General features: G+C 38.3%; 1 protein-coding gene across 4 annotated transcripts in view; it reads left to right on the top strand.

The window, feature by feature from the left end:
* WTAP (WT1 associated protein) overlaps nt 1-20,861 on the top strand; it is a 28,426-nt gene that overhangs the window by 4,696 nt on the left and 2,869 nt on the right. For 2 of the 4 annotated variants that reach the window (XM_074144208.1, XM_074144207.1), the window contains exons 4-7: nt 6,262-6,320; nt 8,103-8,230; nt 15,479-15,657; nt 20,477-20,631. In XM_074144208.1, the coding sequence (XP_074000309.1) occupies nt 6,262-6,320; nt 8,103-8,230; nt 15,479-15,657; nt 20,477-20,631 (521 nt within the window). Of the gene's footprint in view, nt 1-6,261; nt 6,321-8,102; nt 8,231-15,478; nt 15,658-15,868; nt 17,164-20,476; nt 20,632-20,861 lie in introns of those variants that run through there. The other 2 variants (XR_012463197.1, XM_074144209.1) reach the window with 2 other exon arrangements.

Here is a 20,861-nt window from a genome sequence, read left to right as displayed (position 1 = left end):
CATCTTTTCAGGATGTCGGATATTAACAGTAGAATGTTAAAATGAATTTTTTTATCACATGGAACTTGCATAAACAAGAGCCTGGCCATCTTTTTCACCTTTTGGAAAGCTAAGTGTCACTATGGAAAAAATAACAGGCAATCCTGTCACGCAGACCACCTGCTTAAAGAAGCTGACCCAAGCCACTTATCTCTGTGTACCTGCATTTCCTGACTTGTAAACAAGGAGCTAACTAAATCAGGCATCTGTAGGTCATTTGTTTACCTGCTGGACTATTTTGTGTGTGCGTTTTGGTAAACTTAGCTCTTGACTTTTTGCACACTCTGTTATTAGCATTGTTAGGGTCTTTCAAGTTAAATATTACTATTTCATAGAACAAAGACTAAACTGTGTAGAAAAATGAGGGTACAAGTGCAACACAATGTATATGATCAGCTACGCCCTATTCTGGGCAAACTGCCCTGCCAGCTACTTCCAGGGTGACAGTTCTTTTTAGGAGAGTCAATGTAGTCTGGCTCCATATATTCAGAACTGATTTCTGGCTTCTTCCAAGTATCTAGTGTTTTGGGTAGTAAAGGATAATGTACTTAAACAGTAGGAAAAAAATGCATCTCTGATGTCAAGTGGTTTGGCCGTGTGAACCTTTTTGTAAAAGTTTCCATACTCAATATTATCCCTGGGAATAGCGAACTCCTAAGTCTGTAAAGCTATGACCTTACTTTCAGCTCTAAAATTCCTGTCAAAATATCAAAGCATACATTCTGTGCCACTTGCTTTCTGATTCATATTGTGAAAATAAAAAAAATAAAAGGTTTCCAGCTGTAATAAGTTTCTGTAGCTTGCAATGACTTGGACCTGTGCAAAGCATTTGACACTGTTCAGCATGACATCCTTGTCTCTAAATTGGAGAGACATGGATTTGACGGATATGCCACTTGGTGGATAAGGAATTGGCTGCATGGTTGCTCACAAGGAGTTGCAGTCAACAACCTGATGTCTAAGTGGGCACCAGTGGCATTCTTCAGTGGTCAGTATTGGGACCGGTGCTGTTTGACATCTTTGTCAGAGACATGGACAGTGGGATTGAGTGCACCCTCAGCAAGTTTGCCAACACCACCAGGCTGTGTGGCGCGGTCAACACGCTGGAGGGAAGGGATGCCATCCAGAGGGACCTTGAAAGGTGGGCCTGTGTGAAGCTCATAAAGTTCCACAAAGCCAGGTGCAAGGTCCTGCTCGTGGGTAGGGGCAATCCTAAGCACAGACACGGGTTGGGTGGGCAATGGATTGAGAGCAGCCCTGCTGAGAAGAACTTGAGGGTGTTGGTTGATGAGAAGCTCAGTGTGAGCTGCCAATGTGTGCTCACAGCCCAGAAAGCCAGCAGCATCCTGGGCTGCATCAAAAGAAGTGTGGCCATCAGGACGAGGGAGGCGATTCTGCCCCTCTACTCTGCTCTGGTGAGACCCCACCTGGAGTACTTCGTACAGCTCTGGGGCCCTCAGCATAAGAAGGACATGGACCTGTTGGGGCAAGTCCAGAGAAGGGCCACAAAAACAGAGGGCTGGAGCACCTCTGCTGTGAAGACAGGCTGAGAGAGTTGGGGTTGTTCAGCCTGGAGAAGGCTCTGGGGAGACCTTATAGCAGCCTTCCAGAACCTGAAGGGGGCCTACAGGAGAGATGGGGAGGGACTCTTTATCAGGGAGTGGAGTGATAGGACGAAGGGTAATGGTTTTAAATTGAAAGAGGGTGGATTTAGATTTGATATTAAGAAGACATTCTTTACTCAGAGTGGTGAGGCACTGGAACAGGTTTCCCAGGGAAGTTGTGGATGCCCCATCCCTGGAGGTGTTTAAGGCCAGGCTGGATGGGGCTTTGAGCAGCCTGGTCTAGTGGGAGGTGTCCCTCCCCATGACAGGAGGGTTGGAACGAGATGATCTATAAGGTCCCTTACAGCCCAGACCATTTTATCATTCTGTTAGTTGTTATCATAGAAGAGATTAATTTCCAGCATATATTCAAACAAGAATATGATGGAGTACACTCAAGGTAAAGTATATCAGCAGCTAAACTGCATTAAGGTCCCTTCCAACTAACCATTCTATGAAGAGACAGGAGGGAATTTGCTAATGACAGCTGTGTTGCTATTGAGGGAATTTGCTAATGACAGCTGTGTTGCTATTGAGTTGTCATCGTCTTAGTGTGGACAAAGCAATTTCTGCTCTCAAAAAGGCCATTTGTTTGATTTAAGGAGAATAACTGTCCATTATACCCAGAAGTGGAAGCTTTAATGTCATTTTGGCCATGTCCTTTTTATTTCTTGCATTAAGCAGTGCTATGAACATTGTTTTTTCTTTGAAAGGGGTGCATATTTAATGGTTTTATAGTAAATTCACATTTAATTGTGATGTCACGTAAAACTAGCAATTACTATACTAATTGCTGGCTTTGTAGGTTGGAAAGAAATATAACACTATTAGATGTATTTCATATTTTAGTCAAAGGCATCTCTACTCCTTTTAGAAAAGCATGTGTTGATGGTTACTGGATTGTCTTAAGATTTGGAATGCATTTTTTTTTTTTTCAGTCCATGCTTTGATAAGGCAAATGCTTTTTAAGATACAGGCATGTGTCATCTGCTTTTGTTCTTTTAGGTAATAAGTCATCATCACTGTACAATTGCACTGATAAAATACATATGTAGAAAATACTAATTATTTTTTGTCGGTTCCTGTGCCATGAAACCCCATTTTGCTGTTGTCTTCCATGAAGGTATATATTTTAGGTTGGTTTGTTTTAACTTTTCCTATTGACTAATGTGAGCAGGCTTACCAAGAAGCCTTTCAGTCTGGCCTTTGGGAATTTCTGCTTGTGTCATTACTTGTTGCTGTGGACTCATCTCCTTCATCTTTCCCCTCCCCTTTTTAATGCAGTAGCTACTTAGCGTGACTGTGGAGGGGCTTCTGTGAAGAAAGAAGAGCCAGGAACGTGATAACGAAGCGCTCTGTGGATCATAGCTAAAAAGCTGATCAGTATTGCTCTGATTCTTTAGCCTAGTGGTTAATCTTTAAAACACTGAAGCGCCCTGATTCATACGAGCAATTCTGAGGAAATAGGGTGCTTTTACTGGACTTCAATCAACACGGATTTAGGGCCAGTCACTTTTGGAAAGGCTGTGGTGCGGTGCTGTGTGTGCCCTACCCCCTAAGTGCTTATCGCTTATTCTTGGGAAAAGTAAGCCCCCAAAGCTCAACATCAAAAATGGGTGCTCCAAGAAAAGTAATGGTATTTGAAGCTATGGAGTCTTAAAAGTCTGCTTAACATTTTTGGAGAATGAAGGGAATTAACTAACCTATATAATGCTTTTCAGTTACCTTCCAGATCTTGTGAGACTGTAAGTGATGCCTTAAATGTAAATTGGATGCAGGACTGTCTTCCTAGTTCTGCTTACAGCTCTGTCTCTGTTCTTTAGTGCCTTTCCAAGTAACACTTTAGTGAAGCTCTTCAGGTTGTCCCTGTTTAGCCATCAGGTTACTGACACAAACTACTAAACAGATCAAGAATGGAAGCTGAACTGATTGGAGAAAAAAGTTGGCTTTTCACCTTTGTCTTTTTTCCTACTCAAGTTCACTGATGAGCTGCTTGAGTCCCCAGCAGATATACCAGAAGGGACAGTATGGACCAAGGAGATCAAGGCGGCTCTCACATTTGCTTAAACCAATGCATCTGCTAGATTACATGTGTGAAGAGAAGAACTATGTCTTTCTTGGATCTTGAGAAGAAAGGCTTCAGACTTAAGGTCTGGCCAGCAAGTTCCTATAAATCAGTGGTTTATTTAAAGAAGCTTTTGCAAGCATGTGCAAATTCTTAAATAGTTTAACTGAAAACTGGATTTTTATGTCACTCTAAGTGTTGATTTTACCTATGTCCATTAAAAAAAAGGTTAAACTAATGCAGGTATTATGTGTAGGTGAAACCTGGTATAAGGGATATATCATCCTTCAGTTAAGGCAAACAAGTTTCCCAGAGGGGAATGCTTTTCTCCTGTAGTTGAAGATGTGGTAGTAGCAATCTTCAGATTTTAATTCTGACATAATTGAGGGGGTGGAAGGACAGGAGCAGGGCAAGAGAAAAATATTTCTGTTTGTATCACTACTGTTTTTTTTAACTTTTTTTTACTAAACTTTAGAATCTTTTTGGGGGCAAAAATATTTTCCCTGAAGAGCCTGTACAGTGAGCTACCTGGAAAACGTTTGAAGTGTGTAATTTTTAGTAATGCTATTTATGTGGAATCTTTCATAGTTTATCAGAGGTGGTTAGTGTGTTCTCGTGTCTTCTGGGTAGTTGCATTTTTTTTTTATGCAGAGGATTACAGTATTTCTCGATATAGTTAGCATCAAAGTTTCTAACTGGATCTGAAATAAAGACCTAGTCTGTGGCATATGAGTTGACTTTTTCTAACAATTTCCTGATAGCAGTAGGGCCTAATGGAGGCTTTTTTCTTGTGTGTGTGTTTTGTTGGTGGGGTTTGTTGGTTTTGGTTGGTTTTTTTTGTTAACTTGTAGTGCTAAACGCTTGGGCTGTACTGGAGTTGTGCTTGGTAGCTGAGATTTGTAGGTGATACTATATGCACTGCTGGATTAGCCTGAGCTTCTGCTGTCTAGTTTCAGTGTGGCACAGCTGAGCTTCCATCATTGAGCAAAGGCATCTTTATACCATTCCACAAACTTGCTGTCCTTGTAACCTCTTTTAAGCTCTGTGTGAAAAGTTAGCATGTGAGATTCATGTAACGGGAATGCAGGCTCACCTCAGCCTTGCATGTCAGCAGCTGGGAGTCCATATTACTGAAAAAAAAAGTATAAACGCAAAACTGTTGTGCATGGTCTTACGTTGTACAACCAAATCTCCAAAGTTGTGCATCTGGAAATACTGCCCTTCTATTGTTCAGGTAAAAACTGATTTTCTGTGAAAATGGTTCATCTAGAGAATGGTGTTACAGACTCAAACAATTTATATAGTCCTTTGAGACCTAGAAATAAGGAGTTTTACACCTGTCCTGTTTGATCATAGTAGCACCTGGTCTTCTCTACCAGTGTAGACTTAATCAACAGAGAAGAAGGAATAAACAGATAAGAGTTAACAGTGTTCAGAGTTGGAGCACTAAAAATATTACCAATGGTCTTTAGCATCTTTGTGGTTTTTCTTTCTAAATGCTTTATTCTGTTATAGTTTCTACTTGCCTTTTTATTTTCTTTTGCTTAATGTCAGAAGCTACAACTTTGATCTTTGAAAAGTTGAAGTTACAGAATTCTACTTTAATTCCCTCTGTTAATGATCTGTGCAACTACTGTAAAAAAGGGAAAATGATCAGTGTGAAATAAGATGGGAAGACAGTTTTTAGGAAAATACATTATTAAAGGCACTGAAGAAAAGTTACAAGAGGAGACGTAAGAACTTAGAAATTATTAAAGTCTTAAGTCAGTTAATAGACATGTTAATAGATGCTTAAGTGAAAACAAACTAAATTGTCAGGGCCAACAAACAAGATGGTATTTTAAAATACCTAAAACTAGTCAAAGTACATACGTATTAAAAACATATGTTTCTTTTAACTTGGTTTCATGAATGTTTTTGCGAAACTGCCTTGTTGATATATTTGGTAAATCTTTTGACATGTTAGTCCTCGGGATTATTGAGATCACTACAAAAACATACACATCAGACAGAATCACAACTGCAAGCTTGATTGAAAAGGAAACAGTTCCCTTTCTGGTATAACTGGTATAACAACTTAACCTAGATTGCCAATTCTAGTGTATTGTAATACACTTCTGCTTGTCTTGTTGTTCACTTGGTAACAGACTTAATGCTGTCTTTGTATTATGGTTTCTGTTATGGGATTTTGTTTGGATTGTTCCGCTTTGAGAATAAGATGTATCTTGGGTACTTTACACAAATAACTAAGTAATAAGTGTTTGATCCCAATGTTTGTCCAAAATATTACTGTAAGTTTTAAGATGCCAGCTTTAAGTGTTGTAACACACAGCTACCTTTTTATCCTTCTGAGATGCAAAATGGATTTAACTCTTTTCATGTTTAAAAACCTCTTTTTAAAAACTGGAATTGTGTCTTATGCAATTGTGTGATTTCCCTCTTACATTTTCTGATTATTGTATGAATGTATACTCTGAAAGTTTAGGAATGAGATGGCTTGATTTAATAAACTGAGCTTCAGAAAATTCTTTTTTCTCTTTGTCTCCGCAATAGGTGGAAGCAGTATGAAGCATATGTGCAAGCTCTGGAGGGCAAGTACACCGACCTTAATTGTAAGTTAGCCAGATTTCAAAATGGTACGAGTTACCTGAATGTTTGTATAAAGCAGAGTGTTCAAGTAATGTCTGTGCTTTCTAAAACTGGTAGAAATAAGAGATAATAATCTATGTCAGTTATTTGTCAGAAAAAAGTCCCTGTTTTATCTAGTGTAAATTTTCAGCCTTTCCCAACTTTTTCAGCCACTTATTTTCCTTTGCAGATCTTACACAGCATCTAAAAAGTCTGATTTTGCATCTTTAGGACCATCTGTCCACAGACTGCTAGGGGGAAAAAAAGTCTCAGATACCACAAATAGGTGTATTTTCAGGACTTTTCCTTTAGAAAGGAAATGTTATCCTCTGCCAAAATACTCCATGAATATTTGTGCCTTCAGTATTCTCACAGGATTGTAAACTACATGGGAGGGAAATTATTATTTGTAGAGGTAAAGGTCTAAAATGAGTCTTCAAGTAATGTTTGATGTGATTAGGCAAATTAATTATTTGATTGTCAGTCTTATGTGGTCTTTAAAACCTGATCTGTACTTGAGTCTTCCAAAAGAGAACATGGGAAAAACATCTTACTCTCAAATGGGAAAATCTGGATACATCCTGGAAGTGACTGAATTACCAAACCTAAATCACTTTTAAAAATTGTCTTGGCAGCTAGAGATGGGCTATTTCCTGTTTTCCACTCATGTTTTCAGTCTAAGTACTTAGACTTAGTACCACTGAGTCTGAAGGGTGTTTTTCGGTCAGTCCAAACAGATGTCCTCTCTCTTCTTTTCTGTTACATCCCTCTTCTACTGCCACCCCATAATGTTTGAGTTTTGGAGTGACTTTTAAAATACATAAAATGCAAACAGTTAATTTCTTTCTAATCTCAAACTGTCCTAGCGTAGGTAAGTTGTTTTACCATTCCTAGTTTCTCAATTTTGAAAACCCTAATATAAGCTATAGTAATCATTATTACTGAATTATCAGCAAAGAATTATCTAGAAATAACTGTCCTGAGGCAATTTATGATGTTCTTGGTTTACATTTGCAGCAGATCATTCTCAGGTAATTAGAAACAAAATTCCAATTATTCCAACCTTCCGTCATTTTATACATGAAAAGTAGCAGAGTGAATGTATGCTATTTGTATCAGGCTGCTTGCACGTGTTCCTGTTTTGAGTAATTTGGAAATGTGCTGTGCTACCTTCTCTCACATTTCATATGTAAGCTTTAATAAATGTTCACGGATCAGAAGAATTCTAGTTGTGACTGAACTGCCATTTCTGGAGTTCTTAAATGTCTTACTAATTACTAACGTCATAGAGTGTTGAGACCAGTTTGAGGATTGACCACAAGTGGCACTGTTTTACAGACTCTGCATCATTTTTTGCCAGTGTAGACTCCTCCCCTTCACCACCCCGGCCTCAGCATTTCTCATAGATACCAGGACAGTTCCAATTTCCCGAGTTTCAGACTGCAAGTAGTAGTAGTATCTGTTCAAGCAAGCAATTTAAGAGTTATTTCCTATATAAACGTGGAAACAGTTTCAAAAGTTTAGTAAGCCTTAAGGAAGGATCAGAAAGATGTATTTAAAACCAACTGTTGTCAAGCTTTTCTAATACTTAATGATAATTTGATTTTTCTTTATGCTTATTATAGTTATGCTTATTGTAGTCATGCTTATATTTATGACTTTTGCTGTTTATGAATTTGGTTTTTAGACTCTTTCAGCTGTATTAAAAAACTGTTCATGAGAGGATACTGTAAAACATCCTTTTTGTGTGTTACTACTTACATTAGCTAATGATGTCACGGGACTGAGAGAATCTGAAGAGAAGTTGAAACAGCAACAGCAAGAGTCTGCCCGAAGAGAAAATATTCTGGTGATGAGGCTGGCAACTAAGGAACAGGAGATGCAAGAGTGTACTGTAAGTATTTAGAGAGGATAACAGTTTTCAGACTGTTACACCAATTTTTGAGCCAGTACCCACATGCTATGTTTTCCATATATCTATAGCATCACATTTTCTGTGCTTAAAGAAAGGACAGGGCACTGAATTAGTGAAGATTACTTCTTAAAGTTTACTTTTTTAGTATTAGTTATTTCAGTGAATTTTCAGCATCAGTTGTGCTTGGAAGGGCTTGTGCTTCAGAATACTTGCACGATCAGCTGTGCATATTTACCAAAAATACTACTTCTGATTCTCATTGGATCCAGGAACAAACTGAAACTTCAGAATAGGATTGAGTTGACTGGGTTTCATTTAGGAGGTTTTAGGCCGATGTTATACTGAATTTGGATAAGATATTTGTAAGCTTCTGCATCCATTTGGGTAGGTAGGGGAAAGAGCTACTGACTGTTTCAGAGGGAGTTCTTTTGAAGTTTGGCAGATCTGCTTCTTCAGGTTTCTGGTGTTCTTTGTACTTGAATACCTTTTTTGTTGTTGTTTCTTTCTACTTTATTCCTGTGAGTTTTCTGTGACTTTGTTTTCTTCTGTGTTTAGTTTGGTTTCTTGAAACGATACTCTACCACTGTTGGACTTCTGATCTCTTTTGGATTACCTTCTTAACATAATTTTCACCTGCTGCTTTAATTTGGCAGCTCCTGAGAGAAAATGGTAAAAAGCTTATTACTAGTTTCTGTAATATACTCCTGAGAGCTTCTGTTTTGAAAAATACAAGGTCTGTGCAAAACTAATAACTAGTTTTGTAGCTTTCTTTTGTTAATTTCTTTTAGCCTTTTTTTTTTTCCTGTAGGCTTTCAGAGCCGTTAGATATACTAACGTGACACTTAACTGTATACATTATTTTCACAGCTCTTAAGACCATAAGACGAATTCAGTTCGTAGTAAGCACTGGTATGAAGAGAAAAAAAGGGGTAAAGCTTATTTTGCAGTGGCAAAAAGTGAATCTCAGAATCACTGAGGTTGGAAAGCACTTGCAGTTTGTCTAGTCCAGCCTGCCTGCTCAGAGCAGCGGCAGTTGGACCAGGTTACTGAGGTCTCCGTACAGTTGGGTATTGAGCATCTCCTCGAATGGAGACTCTGAAACCTCTCTGGGTGATGTGTGCCAGCGTTCAACCACCGTCACAGCAACAAGCATTAAAGTGGAATTTTCCTGTGTTTCAGTTTGTGCCCATTGCCTTCTGTGCTTTCAGTGGGCATGACTAAGAAGAGTCTGGCTCCACCTTCTTTACTCCCCCCATGAGGTATTTATGCACATTGGTAAGATCCCCCTGAACCTTCTCCAGGCTGAACAGCCCTAGTGCTCTCAGCCTCTGCTTGTATGTTGGATGCTTCAACCCCTTAATCATCTTTGCGGCCTTCCGTTGGCCTCACCCTAATGTGACTACGTCTCCCCTGTACTGGGGAGCCCAGAGCTGGACCCAGTACTCCAGATGTCTCACCAGTGCTGAGTGGAGAGGAAGGGTCACCTCTCTTGACCTGTTGGCAGCACTCCTCCTAATGCAGCCCAGGATGCTAATGAAGATCTGTTCTGGTGCTAAAGCACAGCACTTCTCTAGTAGTAAGACTACTATATTGATCCTGCTTCTCTTGTTAGTTTTACTGATAAAGTCTGCTATAAGGGACAGCAGTAATAAGGTACTTTTTCTCTTGAACTTCTGAGAATATAGCTGAAACAATAAATACGGAGAAAATAAAAAAGAAATGCAAATTTTTCACCAAAGCCAAATTGTGTGTACTGTTTTCACGTTTTTTCATCCCCATTTCTGAAAGAATGAGTTAGACAAAAATTGCAAGTATTTAAGATGATGAATTTTGGTAAGATCATGAAGACTATAGGATTTTTGGCTGCACGTTGTTGTAGATGTTCATAGCTGTGATGCACAGGCTTCCCAGAATATCTGTTTAGAAGAACTTCTGAAGAGCATTCATTAATTTCAGTGTACTAAAAAAAAAAAAAGGGAGGGGGGGAGTCAGGGGAGAAGCCACCAAAAAGAAGCAAAAAACCAAACACACAGAAGTGGCTTATTTTTCCAGGTATTGGCATGTGAATAACATCAAGGATGTGTAATCTTCACAGAGCATGGAGACAGGAAGATGCATCCTTGAAGGAAGCAAGGGAAAAGCTATAATGGAGACACTGGCACCTTAAAGTGTTTTCAAGTTTAAATGCACATAGTCTCAAGAAGCTCTGGAGGACTACTTGGCTTTGCGGTATTAGGTAGTATTTTTTCCAGTAAAGTAACAGTAGTAAAATAAATCCTGTTGGATGAGATGCAAAGCGAAGCTATAGGTTGCTAAATCACTTCATAAATGAACCAAAACTATTCACCATATGATAAGTAATTTGACATGTCTAATTTTTAGTCACTGAAAGAACTTGTCTTTATTTTTAGCATAGCTGACAATTTTTTATAATCCATATTTACATGTAAAATATACCAGTGGCAGTTATTTATGTGGAAGCATTTAATGTTTCCTGTCACACCTTAATTAGAAAAACAGCATCTGTGGTGTCAAGTTTCTTGAAAACTACAGATGAATATTTACCATGTAATACCTATTGTTCATATCACTCTTAATGTATTTTCGGGACATGTTTTATACTTACAAATGTAACACATTCAGGTCACATTCAAATGGATAAAAACTTAAAAATACCATACCATATTCAAATGGTCATATTTGACAGACATAAGTGATTTTTCTGATTACTTATGTGTAAAACACCTTTCTAGTTAAAATATACTAGCTTTGTTTTTAAATAAGGTGTGATAAATTTTTATCTTAGTTTCTGTTTTGATTTGCACCCTTCTTTTTAAAAGATAAAACACGACAAAACATGCTTCAGCTTATAAAAGTCACCAGTCACTGTCTTGCAAGTGTGTGTGTGTGTGTGTCAGAGTGGCAGCATCGTTATCTCGATTCTGTTTCACTACTCCTTTAGAAGAAACAAGATGGTAGTTGAGTGCGTAGCTCCATTCTCCCTTGTGCTCCATGCTGAGTCCAGCAGCAGAATACATGGGTTTCTTTTGCACTAGGGGCTTACTCTGAGAGTCTGGTGTTGCAAACATACTCTGCGTGGTTTAGGGTGGTGAACTAAAGGGCGATTGAAGTTTAGGTGTTTAATGCCTCATGTGCCCTACTGTCAGCAACAGCAGCCTTGAGCTCCCTGCCCCCTAGATGGAAGAACCCCCTAAAGAGATTGCTGCTGTTAGGGAAGTGCAGGTAAGGTATTGCCTATTGTTTCTCCATAAAGTGTTTTTTCTGGCAGAGGTAGTGATGAAGTTACTGCTACTTCAGGGAAAGGCCTTAACCCCCTCCCAAACTACTGCACAGCTACTGTAGCTCAATAAGTGGACAGGCATTTGGAAGTAACATATTTGCTACTCAAATAGGTTTTCCATGAAACAGATAACAATGAGTGGAAGCTTCCTGTGGATGCAGTTGGGCTAGAGTACCTAGATAGTCATTACTCTTAATAACCTACTTGTGGTTTAAGTTACAGGTCTGGTTTTTCCCTTCTTCATTATCTAGTTTTTTCCCTTCCTACTCCTACCTTATAAGAAGGATATATAGTTGTACTTACTTAGATTGCTTGCATTTTCTGTTAGGCACTTGTGTTCTGTTTTGTTGGCATGTCAGAGGAACTGTTCTTTATGGTGTCTTTGTACAACTTCAGCTGAAAGGATTCAAGTGGTTCCAAGAACATAAAAGAAGCAGAGGGGTTGAAAATGTTATTTTCTGTCCTGGGTTGAGCAACACAGGACTAAATTCTCTTCTGATGCTTGGGAGAACTCCACTTTCAGAAGAGTCTACTGTCTGAATTTGTGAAAATATTTACTTTATAGCCAGCTATGCTATGTGGGATTCAAGGTCTTGGTGTTTTTGAGCCTTGCCAGGTGCAGGGATTAGGAGGAGCGAGGCCTGGGAACTTGACCCAAGCTGGTCAACAGGGTTATTTTTTACCATGAACATCACATTCAATATAAATCAGAAAGTTTGCTGTGTCTCTCTCTCCCTTAATGGAGGTGGTCCAGAGAACTTCTTGCCCCAGTGCTGGACCCCTGAGCCTTTCCCTTTCTCCCAGAGCTGCAGCACTCGCAGTGGCTGACATTTGCTGTCCCCTGCTGAGAGCGCACAGCTTCCTGCTGATAGAATTGGCTGAGTATAATCCTTGTATGTCTTATACTGTATCAGGATCAGTACTGGTTCTATTTCAACCCTTGTGTTTCCTTGTTTTCCCCTACTCCCTTTCCCGGGTGGGAAGGGGTCATCGGGTGATAGAATAATTGTTTAAGTGACAATAAATTGTTACATATTTTCTCAAACCATAATACTGCCTTAACAAAAAAATAATAAAAAAAATGCATCCAAACAAAACCCCACTCAGACTGACGTCCTCTGAATAGACTACTTTCAATGTTCTCCTGCCTTTGGTTAGAGCAGAGGGAAAGCTGATACCAAGGTTTTTATTCTGTTTGTGAAAATTCATCCCTATTTGTCCATCTGACAGGCTTTTGAAAAATACCAGTTGGCGTGTGCTTTCATATTTGGGAATATGACTAGCCAGTAGGCTTTTCAGGTGTTAGAGTGCATGTCCTGGGGTCTGGCACTGGACATGACTGTTCCTGTATATTCAGCTCTAGCCTAAGTTGGCCCTGATTGCAGGCAAACTCTTACGTTTCCGACCCCTTACCATCTGGAGTATCAATGGGAGGAGAGACCAGAGTACCAGAGGGTGGTTGGAGGGAGCAAGAATTGGGAGGCTTGGAGTGGCTTGGAGGCTAAGTAGGAAGATGAATGGAGTAAGGAAAAGTAGGCAGAAGGGTTAAGTGGTGTGGGCTTGTTTTGGGGTGGGTCACATTGAGGGGAGGTTGCTGGGTCTGGGTGGGTGAAAAGCCTGACAGGTGCGAACTCTGGAGTTACAACTGCGGAAAGCACTTGTGGAGGGATGGAGAATTTGAGTTGGAAAAAATGGAGGAATAAATGGTTTGGGGAGGGAATGAGCAAGGGTTGTTCAGCTTGAGTAAATTCTTCCTGTGCTACTGTTGAGGTGTTACGTGGAGCCTGTGCAAGTGCTCTCTGCTTGGCCTAGACCCAAGTGAGACTCTTAAATAACTGACATTGGGCAAAATCAGCTGGGTCCTTTTGAGTGTTTTAGTGTGTTTCTGCCATGAGTGAGGAGCAGGTGGCAGCAATTCTTTGCCCTGCTGATTCAAGGAATCTGTTACAGTTCTTAGGCTGGGAGTAGAAGAGGGAGGGAACTGGGTCTAGGTAAGACTAGGAACATGTTTGGTTTTTTTTCCTCAACGATGCCTGTCTAAAAATAGGTTGGGAACCGTGTTGCTGTAGCATAATTATTCTTGGAATATGTTGCCAGCTGGAGTGTCTGTATGTGTGCAGACATCTGTTAAACTAGCTGTTTCACCCTCTACTACTGCTAGCCCTTGCAAAGAATTGACAGGTTGTCGAAATACTTCCAGTAGTGCAAGCAACAGAAAATTTAGTGGATAGAAAAGATAAATCGATAGAAATAAATAATCTTTATTCAGGGAGCAATATTTTCTGCATTCAGTGAGGCAAAGGACCTGTGGGGGGTAAAATGCTGTCCAAGAAAGGGATGAAATTTGGACTTCCTGTTTCTAAGTAATGTTTGTAGATGGGTTCTGGAGTGCTTTATTTCTTTAAAATATTTTTATGGAGTGCTTTATTCCCTTTTGGACACATAAAAGTTTGTCTGTTTAAAACTTAAAGTATGATGGGTATTTCATTTTTTTCAGAGTAGCTAAATATTTTTATTTTGATAATATCAAATTAATGTGGTGTCAATGGAAATATTTCAGTTATTTCAATACCTTCAAAATAACTTGAAATAAAATCCAAGCATTGTTGTTACTTAACATATAAATTAAAACATGTTGTCCTCAATCAAGAGGTGGCTGAGGTCACTACTGCACATTTTTAAGGCAAAAAGAGTGTTTGTACTTCTACTTTCTCTTCACCATTGCTGTGTAAAGACCCTGTAAGAGTAACTGTATATACAGGAAGATGGTTAAACCGACAGTGATTTTGACTCTGCTGCTTGTCCCCAGTAAAGCAAAGTGGGGAGGGAGACTCTCCCTCTGTTTTACTGGTGATGGAGACTCTCCCTCTGTTTCACTGATGATGCATTGTACTGTTCATCATTGGAACTCTGTTGCTCTGGTTGCGAGATTGTGTATGCAACAGGAGGCAGACCCCACAACTTTCAATTAGTGTTTCTTTTTAATCTCAGGTCATTTTGTTCGCCTCTTGCTGATGAAGAAATGTGTAATACAGGGAGTGTAGTAAATTTAACTTACGAATGAACACTCTGTGTAGGCTGATGTGATTTTAGTGCTTAGCTAAACACGTACTCTTTAGTACGCTTTAAGATTGTTGTGATGGGATTAAAATGTAAGAAACCTTCAAAAAAGTTAATCCTATTTAAATACATACAAGTTTTGCTGAATGCTGTATTTGAAAGAAATAGTCTCACAGTTAATACTTCTGAAATTTTGACTGTATTGTAAGTCTTCTGGGTTATAAATTATAAAATTTTCTGGGTTGTGGTTATTGCAAGAGAATCAAATCCAACCAAAATCTGTTTAATTGATGTTAATACTTCTAAATTATTGTTTAAAAAATAAATATGCAAATTTGAAACATTTGCAAAAAAACATTAGAAGTTTGTAAATTAGTCTTTAAAAATAGTACTCGTGAATATTAGCTGTAACGTTCCATAATAACTTTCACTGAAGCTACATGGAAATTAGCTATCTGTTTTGAGCAGATAATTCTTTATATACATTTCTATTCTTTTTTCCCCAAAAGACTACCGGTAGATATAAAAGAAAGGGAGCATTCTAGTGCTCTGGTCATTGCTCTGGCAAATGTCAACTGACATGTAGAAAACAATTTGAAGCAAAGAGAGGAAAAAAAAGGAAAAAATCGGCCTTGAAAGTGTAAGCTTGGCAAGTGGTGGGATGGGGGATTGGGTGAATATGCACATTGATAGGGTGCAGGTGGGCAAAAGTGATTTGTATCCTGCCTTTTTCAGGTTACACTGTTGAAAGAAGGCAAGGTTCCTTGCTGTTATCTTTGGAATAACTATTTTTATTTGTGTCTAAATGACTTCAAAATCTTGTATAATGTTGTGTGAATAACAGTCTTTTTTCTTATTTTATGCAGAATCAGATTCAGTACCTCAAGCAAGTCCAGCAGCCTAGTGTTGCCCAACTGCGATCAACAATGGTGGACCCAGCCATCAACTTGTTTTTCCTAAAAATGAAAGGTGAACTGGAACAGACTAAAGACAAACTGGAACAAGCCCAAAATGAACTGAGTGCCTGGAAATTTACGCCTGATAGGTAAACAAAACAAATACTCCCCAGTCAAGACTTCCCTGACAGTCCCACTACGAGAATGCTATGGTGGGACAGCCAAGTACTCGTTTCCACACCAAGACTCAGACGTTTTGAGGCAAAAGCCACATTCTTATACTGTCCAGCTTGTAATGCTTAATGTAAAACTTATCAGATGAACCTTGTGTTTCAGCTTTTTTCTCCCCCTTTGCTTCAGAGGCCTGACGGCGTCGGACTATTCTGAAGAAATGGCCATCTTCGAAAAAAAATCTTTTCTAGAACACGTAGACATTTGCAAAATTGTTCTATTTGAAGAAAATAGAGGGAGAAACAGAAGTCTTAAGTCTGTGGCACACTGTGTCTACAGACAGTTTGGAGGAGAGAGAACCTAGAGATTATAAATCATGAATTGAACATGTAAAATTCCCGTAAAATGTAGAAGTGGAATATGCTTCGCTCTTAACCTTGAGCCTAGTGACTTAGAGACACTGTAAGTCAGTTTTGCCAATAAGACTGTGGACTTCCTGCTTGTTCACTGAACTGCTGGGTCAAAACTCGATGAGGTGAATTTTGTGTTAAAGAGTTTACTTGCTAACCAGTTTTGAATAGCCACGAGAGTGCTATTTGATATCACAACAGTGATAGTCTACACATTTGACTGTTTAGCCTTTGGGCTCTCTAGCACTTGACGGAGCCTTAAGTCAATGTTGCTAAATAACGAACTGTTTTCTGGATGGTTGGTAATACTGTGGACGCCTCAAAACTAGGACTGTACGAAAATGTACGTTCTATCTAATTGCAGGTTTAAAATTGTTGGAAGCAATATATATTTGATCACAACTAGCATGTATAAGAAAAACTGGTTGTGATAAGTATTTCACTGCATGTTTTCATGCAGAAATGAGAATTTTCCGATCTTCTATACTAAGAACTGATCTCAAGTGCTTAATTCAGAAGGCACACAATGGCAACTGTCTTCAGTGTTGGTGGGGTGTTTTTATTCCTTTGTACACCTGGTTTTTTTGTATTGCACTTCTATATAAAATGTGCCTTGAAATAGTTGTAATATATAGCTCAAGGAACACTACTGGTTATACTGTTGTATTGTGAAGCTCCTGGGATGAACGAGAACTTGAACAGGTTGTTATTTCTGCATTGTCTCGTTCTCTGAAAACAAAGTCAGTATTTTAACAAACCAAAAAAACTTAAATGCATACACTTTCCTTGGTGGAATCAGTGAAGGAGCCCTTGCTACTCTATTGATGCCTCTGTTCTGTTGTCCCAAGTTACTTGTAAGAGTAGCGATCTGGGACAGTTGGGAGTGGCATGTCTGAGGTGTGTAAAGCGAAATGCAGATTTGGTATAGCATTTGTGTGTTTATTTTTTTTTCTTAGCAATTTGAGTTCTATTCAGTAATCTGAGGTTTTGATTTTCAAAACAGTTGGGCAACATTTTATGACTCAGTCTGATCATAGAAAATTCAGTTTTAAATTAAAAAAAGACGTCCAGCTGTCATAGAAGGTGATGTGTTCTAACTGTTTCGATGACTTTTATTAAGACGGCATTACGTATTTTTTAACTTGGAAGTATCTTAACTGTTTGTGCTTCGTATGATTAAGATGGGATTGAAGAGTAGTGTACTTATGCAGGTTTATTTTCTTTGCATGAGTAATGACTTAACAGCAAAAGAAAACCTACAGAAAAACTTTACCTTTTTAAAAGAGATACATCTGGGATGATTTTGCTATAGCAGTATCTAAGATTTTAATGATCTAGCATCAAAACAGAGGTAAGACTTGCATTAATAAATTGTTAACATGTTACCAAGCCATTTGTAAAGCTCACTATAATGTGCAGATAGAGGCATGCCGTGCAGATTGTTTGTTTAACTTGGAGTTCAAAAAATTACTGAATACATTTAGATACAGGTTCATTGTTTTCTTAAGTCATCAGGCTCTAAATGTGTGTGTACAACTGAGGAGAGACAAGTTAACTTACCACTTTCTTTCAAGCAAAAGTATCAGAAGAAAATGTTATTTCTGTAGCTACAACATACCCTAATATGCATCATAAAAATTTCAAGTCAGTGGTCTGAATGTGCATAATTCATCTACGCAGTAGCTGGGATACAGAAAATTTGACTTATTTCCTGGTAAATAATTGAGGCTGTCTTCATTAACTGCCTTAAGATGATACTGATTTTATTTCTGGAAAGGTAAAGAAATAGTGACTTGTGAAATAGTTATAGGATTTTTCATTCACTTTGCATTCTGTCTACCCTCCCTCCCTCCTTTTAATTGCTTTAATTGTCCATCCTTGTATGCAACTACTCTTATTTCATGGCATCGGACCTAGTTTTTGAAAGAGATGATGCTACTATTCCAATCCCTAACTGGTGTTCTTAGGGTAACATGTTAACTGCAGCCCTAAGTGGTATGAGTTATGGGCCTTAACCATGGGTAAGGCTGTACAGCATAATGATTGCCAATGTCTGGAGGGAGAAATGAAAGGACATGTAATCAAAGGAATGGCTATGCTGAGCCATTTCAACCATCATTAAAACATAGAGTATACACTTGGATTAAAAATTAGTAGAAATGTCACTTGCAGTAAGCCTAGTACAACAAACATTAGTCTTCTGAAGTTTAACCACTTACATTCTTACAGGTTTTGTTGCATGTATGTTCAAGAGGATTTGTGAAAACAATACCAAACTTAGTTTTACAGCTACTAGGAGTTATTTTAATAATTGCTGGATTTTAAATTCTTGCATGTGTTGTCTTTTTTGTAAATTGCACGGGGAGGTTATTTGGTGCCGTACTAGTTCAGAACATCTGGAAAAAATTTTATGGGAAGAAATAGCATTATAGGTAACTATGCAAATTTCTATACAGGTAATAAATACTTTACATTTTGGCAGGAGTTAACATGAAGAAATTAATGGGATTCTAAAATTGTCCCAATTCCAAGGTAACTGGTACTTGCTTATTCTACAGTTGACATTGTTTTGTGAAGAGAAAAGCATTAAACGACTTAAGCACTGTGAACTTCTTCAACTTGTAGTGATGATGAATACAGTAACAGAAACTTGCAAATGGCTAAAAATCATTGCATGTCTGCCTAATAACTTTTGGGATATGTCACATTGGTTATCTCCAAAGCGGTCCTGGTTTACACAGAATGAACATCTCTAAGGAAACTTGCATCTTAAGTGTGCGACTTGGACTGTATTAGGTCAGCACAATTTAAGCTTCAAGGACCTGGCATTGGACATCACATCAAGAAAGAAAACAGGTTGCTGCCTTTAGCAGTTTCAGGCTTCCAGGACTTTACACAGCCAGATTCCTTCTGGAGCAGCCCATCTGAAAGATTTGGGAGTCAGTCGGAAAATGTTAAATGGGGCAGAGCTGGCAGAACTTAAGTTGTCTTAGACTTGAATGCTTAAAAGGTAGTTGATAAGGAAATTATTACTTTAAATTCTTTTGGTTGGGTATTTTGGTTGCAGGAGAGAACCGTGGCTGTGAATTGTAGCAGAAATTTCCTGTTCTACTTTTTTAATCCTCAGAATTTCTTTCAGTCTTTGTCACTTGTTTAAAAGCAAACAAACAAAAAAACTAAATGACCCTATTGGTCTTGAAAAGTAATGCAAGTCCTGCCATTTAATTCAAAATAAACCTGTTCAAGTTTGGGTGGGTGTTTTTTTTTTTTTTTTTTTTGGCAGAGCTTACACTTCTGTAGCAAAGAGGACAGCTTCACTATGTTGCTGAGCCTGTTAAAAGGAAAACTGTTTGTGGTTGCTACCCTGATTTGGCAGACCAAGAGTCTTAAAGGACTTTCATTTTTCTCTTTTTATGGAGTCAGCTGTATTGCCTATATATTAATTTGCATACTACTTCCTATAATGCTTTACAATGCAATTTTTATCGTGAAGATTAAAGATGTGTGATGTTACCCATTTAGTAAAGAAAATCTGGTCAGTTCAAAATAATTTTTTTCCTGCCTCTTTCCCGTTTCTTTCAAAAACTGGACATCCCCATGATCATTACTCATGATCTAAAATCTGTCATTCTAAAGGAAGTAGATTAATAATACACTTCTTCCTTCATTTCCTGCCAATTTTTAACTACGTTTCACTTCTCACCATGCAAGATGTACTTAGTGAAAGCTGACCATAGAAATCATGAAACAGACCGTGTATATAACTCAAATATATTAATTGAATTGAAAAACAGACATTTATTTTTTTTTAAACGAGTACCTGGGCAGCATTCAAAAGAATGTCTAAGCCTCTTAAAGAAAAATGGATGTCACTATAAAAAAAGAACATGGGATTTAATATTTTCCCCCAATCAAGTTTTTCTCTTCACCCAAATTTAGTTATTAAATTTTGCTAGTACAATACATGAAGAAGTTTTTTGTGTATAATTCAGTTTACATGTGTAATTTTTATGCAGTACTTGATCTTTTGAATTACAAGGCACATCTTTAATCAAATATTTAACTCCATTGAGAATTAGCACATGCAAGACTGTGCATACTGATAATCCAGATGTTGATGTCAAAAAAAGAACAATATGCTTATTCGTATTTGCAGTAATAAAACTTGCCTTCCACTTTATGGGACAGCGACAGAAGATCAACTGGCATTGGAACAGCACGTGGTAACTATAGGGAGACTTTCTGCTATGACAATTATGTTGAGGCATAATGTTCCTTGAATTGTGACATGCAGAAATTGCATCTCCTTTTTGTCTGTAATTGTGATTGAGGAAGATTACTGAAGGTTTTATATTCATTTTGTGATAGATGGCTCTTTCCTTTGCAGCCAAACAGGCAAAAAGTTAATGGCGAAGTGTCGAATGCTTATCCAGGAGAATCAAGAGCTTGGAAGGCAGCTGTCCCAAGGACGTATTGCACAACTTGAGGCAGAGTTGGCTTTACAGAAGAAATATAGTGAGGAACTTAAAAGCAGTCAGGATGGTAAGGGATTTTTTTAAGAAAATGGAAGTTGCCTTGCACTTCTGCTAGTTTAATTTTCTGATGATACACATACTGTAAAACCATCTTTGCCAGAACAAAGGATTAAGTAAAATATGACAACTGTAAGTCTTCACGGTAACCTTAATTTTAAAAAAATAAACATAATAAAATGATTACAGACTTACTTTGGGGGACTGGTGGGATTTGCAGCTCCAGTAATGCGGTGTTTC

Source organism: Numenius arquata, chromosome 2 (assembly GCF_964106895.1).
Source record: "Numenius arquata chromosome 2, bNumArq3.hap1.1, whole genome shotgun sequence".
NCBI classification, from domain to species: domain Eukaryota; kingdom Metazoa; phylum Chordata; class Aves; order Charadriiformes; family Scolopacidae; genus Numenius; species Numenius arquata.
Note: the sequence above shows the minus strand (reverse complement) of the source record. Positions and strands in the feature narration are given on the sequence as shown.